Source organism: Lathyrus oleraceus, chromosome 5 (assembly GCF_024323335.1).
Source record: "Lathyrus oleraceus cultivar Zhongwan6 chromosome 5, CAAS_Psat_ZW6_1.0, whole genome shotgun sequence".
Taxonomy (NCBI): domain Eukaryota; kingdom Viridiplantae; phylum Streptophyta; class Magnoliopsida; order Fabales; family Fabaceae; genus Lathyrus; species Lathyrus oleraceus.
Genome location: NC_066583.1, coordinates 387,257,223 through 387,263,802, shown reverse-complemented (window position 1 = coordinate 387,263,802; position 6,580 = coordinate 387,257,223). Strand labels below are relative to the sequence as shown.

At 26.9% G+C, this 6,580-nt stretch overlaps 1 protein-coding gene across 1 annotated transcript; it reads left to right on the top strand.

Annotated features, from left to right (window-relative positions):
• The first annotated feature begins 3,739 nt into the window (after nt 1-3,739).
• On the top strand, nt 3,740-5,360 carry LOC127084982 (spermidine hydroxycinnamoyl transferase). Its single transcript, XM_051025526.1, has one exon. It carries the CDS (start codon nt 3,851-3,853, stop codon nt 5,228-5,230), a length of 1,380 nt encoding a protein of 459 aa, XP_050881483.1. The 5' UTR covers nt 3,740-3,850; the 3' UTR covers nt 5,231-5,360.
• The last annotated feature ends 1,220 nt before the right edge of the window (nt 5,361-6,580 follow it).

The following is a 6,580-nucleotide window of genomic DNA, read 5'->3' as shown; positions in this document are numbered from 1 at the left end:
GAAATAGTGTCATATATGAAACATTGTGTTTTATGGTGAAATGGTGTTGTTTCATCAAAGGTTGCAAACTTTTGAAACAACATCCATATCTCCTATAAATATATGATTCTATTCAGAAAAAAAAACAAGAACTAAAAACGTATTTCTCTTCCAAATTCCAGAAAAACCTTCCTTGCATTTCGGGTTCTTCACTTGTCTTGTGCAGACTCAAAATTAAGGTTGATATTATCCTGAGTGTTCTTGCATTTTCCAACTCTAAGACATAATTAAAGAGTGCTTGAAATACTTTTAAGGAAAGTGATTCTCAATCACGATTCAGTCCTGGATCCATTTAATTTTACCGAATTTTCTAACAACTACTCATTCTAGGACCCGTCTAATTAATCTAGAGTCTCAGATCAAATTCAAAAATAGGCAAAAATTTAAAAAGAAAAATATAATTATAATAATTAAAAATGATACATAAAAAAATATAATTAAATATTAATAAAATTAAAATATAATTATAATTATTTTGAATCTGATCAATCTTATTTTTTAATCTATTAGATTTTATTATACTATTTTTATATATTTTTTATAATATTTCTTATATTTATTAATATTAATATATAAAAAATTAAACTTTTTAAAATTTTAGAATCCAAATTTAGAGCTAATGTGCTATAGAGTCTGTTGTTGTCACATATCATCGGACCTGACTCAATCACATATCATCGGGCCTGACTCAATCACAAGATTCATTTCAATCTAACATATGCATGTAACAATATTAATTAATATATGAATGATTAAGATTAGAGTTGGGGAAAAAATATTAAGATTAGAGTTGGGAAAAAAAATATGATAGAGAAAGCGGGAGATGATCAGTTTCCGTCATAAAAGATCATATGGTATTATTATTGTATTAATTTTATTAAATAAAATAAAAATATTATTTGTTTTTTTATTATTTGTATAGTGTAAGTAGTATATCATATTTTCTTTATTTTATAATAATTCTTACATTTAACAATTTTATGCATTTCAATGATAGGATAAATAAATAAATAAATAAAGTAATAAATAAAAATTATAAATTTACTATTTTATTGTTAGTATTTATTAATATATTTGTATTATCATAAATGATTAAATATACGCTACCGTGGAATATAGACAAATTTTGTTTTATCTCCAGTGATATATATTTTTTTGATTCCCCTATAATATTTTTCTCTCTTAATCGTACAATTTGAACACTAAATTTAAGGGGTAAACAAAAGAAAATATATTACAGGATAACTTTTATGTTTAGGATATACAAGACACATACTTTTAACATTTTAAAAGAGAGATTAAAAATATTTTATTTTAAAGGACTAAATTGAATTTCACTAACATTGCAGAGAATATCGTATATTTAATCCTATAATAAACAAAATGTTAACTTGTGATTTAATAAATATGTTAAAAACTCATAATAAATATACAAAATTAAAGTTTAATTTTCAACCGTTTATACAAATTAAAAAAAAACTCAAAATAAATAAAAGTTTAAGTTTTTTTTAATATTGATTTTTTTCTAAATTATAGACTTATTTTTAGAGCTCAAATAAAGAACATTCAATTATATTATAAAAGTGACAATATTTTTTAAGATATATATTTGTTATAAGTATGATAATTGTCTTATAATCAAGGGTGTATATATACTTTTTCGGAAAGAGAATTGCAATGGGGAGTAAAAGTCACATTTAAAAAATTTAATCTTGGTGTGATTTTATAGTTGGATTTAAATTTAGAAGCTTTGATTAAGTTAACGTTGGTGCTTTAAAAATTGTGTCTCATTCAGTAAATTTAAGACTGATGAGGTCTTATAATTGAATTTTTTTACTCATAATTGAATTGTGTCTCGTCCAATACTCATTTTTTTCTTCCGAATTACTATACTTTGTAAATAAATTTCTCTAAGTGTCCTAGTTTTGAGTTTTTTTTTAGGAATATGTTTGATTAGGAGTAGATGGATGGGGAGAGTGGAAAAATTTCTAATTAATCATCTTTGGTTCAAATTTTAGGAGAAGGAAAGGAAAGAATATTGTTGGAGAAGTTTTTCATGAGGGATCATTCAATATTGTGAGATTTCTTTTTTTTAGAACAATACTTTTGTGAGAAACACATTGTATATTCACCAAAAATAAGTGATAGCTATGTGGGTTCTCCTACTTATAAATATTTCAATCTCCACATTTATAATTAATGCGGGACTCCAACTCACACTTGACTTTATTATTGTTAATAAATATGAGTTTTAGTATTTAAAAAATTACTATATTTACTAAAATATCATCAATTTAATTTTAGTATTTTAAAATTATTCATTTTCTTTCGTATTACTATTTCTCTTGTAATTTTTCTCGATCGCTTCCATCAACTTATTATAATTGTCAAACTCGATCCCATGCCAGTGAAACAAGCTCTACAACACAGGGACCCAAATTTTGGAGGACCCCGACATTTTAAGAAGTCCAATTTTGTTCATTAATAATAATAAATATAACACAATATTATAAAAAAATTAAATAAATTAAAATAATGCTATAATAAAACCCTAATACATTAAAAAAAAAACTATATCAAAGATAAAATAATTATAATTAAATTTTATTTTTATTATTATATAATAATTATTTTTATGTTGTTTTTAATTATTACAATTGTATTTTTTTTTAATTCTGGCCCATTTATAAATTAGAACTTAGTCTCTAGTTTGATTGAGTTGACGCTTATAGTTATTCTCTATCTTTAAATTATTTTCGAATTTTTATTTAATATAAATCATAATAATTGCATTTTTTTTTGTTTTTTAATAAAAAAAATATGTTTGTTTATATTCATTTTCTTCTTCAAAAATTATTATGTATCCCATCATATTTTCTTTTATATCAAATTTTAAATCGTTTTATTTATTTATTTAATTTTATTCATTTGATTAAATATTTTGAACCATTAATACTTAATAATAAATTATTTGATGTATATTTTTGTTATATGATTCATCACGATTTAAACGTTAATATCAACATATAATTTAAGATATGTTGAAAAGTTATAATCTGAATCAAATATACTTAGTTTTTAACGTTATGTGGTAAATTAATACATTTTTAGTCACTCACTATTAGTAATTTTATTATTAAAAAAAATACATGAATTTTTCGTATTTGAATATTATATCACTTATATAAGATTATAATGATAAAAATGCAATTTATAATATTCTTGGACCGAGGTTAAAGATTTCAACCGAATAGCAATAGAAATATTAAATAAATTTTAAATTTTATAAAAAATTGTAATATTGATTTAATGAATAAAAACTTTTAACTGATCAGTTGAATTAGGAAATTATAATATTTCTAATGATTTATTAATGGAAATGATTATTTAGAGTTAAAGTCAATGGAGCAAAGACAGAGATATTGCATTGAGTCTGCGGTAAGATTAGATTTGACAAAGTTAAAAATAACATTATTAAAAAAAGAATATTGGAATAACATCTATAGAAAAAAATAATGAAAAATAAATTCAGGAATTTAGACATATAAAGAGAAGAAATATAGGTTTTGTGATAAATAAAACTGAAGATAAGAAGTTAAATAATTATAAAAGAAATTATTAAAAAAATATAAAAATTAATATTTTATAGAAAAACATAACTCATAATAGAATATTTAGGAAGATCATGGACCACACCTACTTTGGATAACACTTAGTTGTTGTGCCCTCTCTCTCTTTATACATCACAAAGATTAGATGGAAAAATGAATCACAAAGCATATAGAAAAAGAAACATTCCAAGAAACGAAAAATGGTAATCATAAAAGCTTCATACAATGTGACTCCAAATGAACCAACTCCAAATGGTTATTTGTGGCTCTCTGATTTAGATCAGGTTGTGCGTCTAAGCCACCTACCACTTATTTTAATTTACAAACCGAAACAGAACCCAGAGAATGTCATTGAAACCTTGAAAAACTCTCTCAGCAAGATTCTTGTTCATTACTATCCTATCGCTGGTCGTTATTCTTATACCAAAGGTGGTCGAGTTGAAGTGAATCTCAATGCAAAAGGAGCTGTTTTGACAGAAGCTGAAACAACAAAAACAGTTGATGATTATGGTGACTTTTCACCTTATGAATCTACCGGAGAGCTTATTCCAAAAATCGATTATAATCAACCCATAGAAGACATTCCATTGTTTCTTGTTCAAGTCACACGATTCTCAGACAAAGATGAAGCTTCTGCATTCGCTATCGGAATTGCTTACTCTCACCCTTTATCCGATGGTGCTGCTTTTACCAAATTGTTAAATTCATGGGCCAAAATAGCAAGAGGTGAAACACTAGATTCTAGTGAAATACCCTTTTTAGACAGAACAATTCTCAAATTTTCACACACCCCATTTGAACCATGTTATGAACACATAGAGTTAAAGCCACCACCATTCATTCTTGGAAGATCTGACGCAAATATTGAAAGAAACAAGAGTATGAGAGCTGAATTATTGAAACTCACAGCAGAACAAGTTGAAAAGTTGAAGAAAAAGGCTAATGAATTTGATATTCCAAAAGGGTCAAGACCTTATAGTAGATTTGAAGCTATAAGTGCACATATATGGAAAAGTGCATCTAAAGCACGTGATCTTGAAAAGAAACAAGAAAGTGTTTTAAGATTCAATGTTGAAATCAGGAATAGAATAATTCCAAATCTTCCAGATTATTACTATGGGAATGCTTTGATTCAAACTTCAGCAAAAGGGTATATTGGAGAAATCACATCAAAGCGGTTGAGTTATGTTGCAAAGAAGATAAGGGAAGCACATGAGATGATAACAAATGAGTATATAAGGTCACAGATTGATGTTATTCGGGGTTTTGAGCATTTGGAAGATGCAAGGAAATTGTTTATAGGCAGTGAAGGTAAGGATGCTACATATTTTGGGAATCCAAATCTTCATCTAACAAGTTGGATAAATTTGCCTACATACAAAGCTGATTTTGGGTGGGGAAAACCATTTTACTTTGGTACTGGATATGTTTCTAGACATGACAGGGCATGGATTCAATTGGTTCCTGACAGAGATGGTTCTGTTATTGTGTGTATGCATTTTCAGGTTGAATTGATGGAGCTTTTCAAGAAGTTTTTCTATGAGGATTTATATGACTTGTTCACATCAGCACGATTGTGAATTTATGATAACGAGGATTTATGTCATATTTTTCATGTGTTAGTGGGAATAGTGAGAATTTGAAGTCTTTATATATGTTAACTAAATACTTTATTAAGTTGATTATTATCAATATATTTTATTGACATTATTTATCCTCCAAATTACAATAGAGATGATAGAGATATTGTCGTTGAGGAAAAAATAGACACTGATACGGAAATCAACTTTTACTTCATATGAAAAAAAAGTTTTACCATAATTTAATGGGATAGATATATATTGATGTCATTAAAAGTGCATTATATTATTTTTTTTAAGTTGAACTTTCACGGGGTAGAAAAAATTGTATAAATTATGAATCGATCTTTAAGAATAGTATTTTTTTATTTTCTAGAAAATACGCTATTTTTCCGCTCAGTTATAATAATACTAGAGGTGAAATATATATATATCCTTGTGCATTCATGTTTTTATTAAATGATGATGCTTTTAAGCGGATTACACCATTTTCAAGTGGATTTATATGTTGACAATATCATGTCTGATGTTACTTTATAAATGGGCGATAACAGTTCATTTACAAAAAGACAAAATGGTTTACTTTCCCCTCATATATTATGACGATCGAGGTAATAGGTTACTTATTTGTTAAATAAAATTAAATAAGCACATCTCTCCTCGGCGTAGAAACCAACCGATGTAATAGATGTATTGAAGAACGAAAAAAATATAAAGGGGTGCAATATCCCATATCTTCTAAAGTGTTTTATTCTTTGTCAATTGAGATATATTTGAAGGAGAATAGCAATCCAAAACACATCGGAAATTAAAAATTTCTCCTTTAGTGATCCTTACGAATGGGCATGATCAATGATAGAATCGTTACCTCTTGTGGCGATTGAACCCTTTAATGCAGATCTAAGGAGTGATCACGAACATTGAATGGTGACAACACCTCTACTCAGTCCACACGAGCGGATTCCTTCAATCTTAGTGCTATCTGCTATGAATGAAGGCTTTGAGTGAGAGAGAGAAACAAAATTTTCAAATGCATAAATGCTTCTGCACAAGGATTCTATTTATAGAACTACTTGTGTGAGTTGTAAGCTAAAAAAGCCCACTTAAGTGTATGTGGCCCATATCTTATGATATACCAAAATCACTTAAGCGCGTGGTACCTTACCATATTTCGTATTCTACTTAAGTGCATCGTACCTTACGATGTCCTACAATTCACTTAAGTGCATCGTACCTTACGGTGTTTCTTATTTACTCTATCTCTCATCAATCTGTCTTTTTGTGTGTGACCTTGTAGGTTTTCGCGGCATTGTCAATTATATTAAATCACGTATTTAACATAATAAACAG

What these genes read in the sequence shown, in the direction of transcription:
- LOC127084982 (XM_051025526.1), top strand. Translation starts at nt 3,851, where the DNA reads ATGGTAATCATAAAAGCTTCATACAATGTGACTCCAAATGAACCAACT.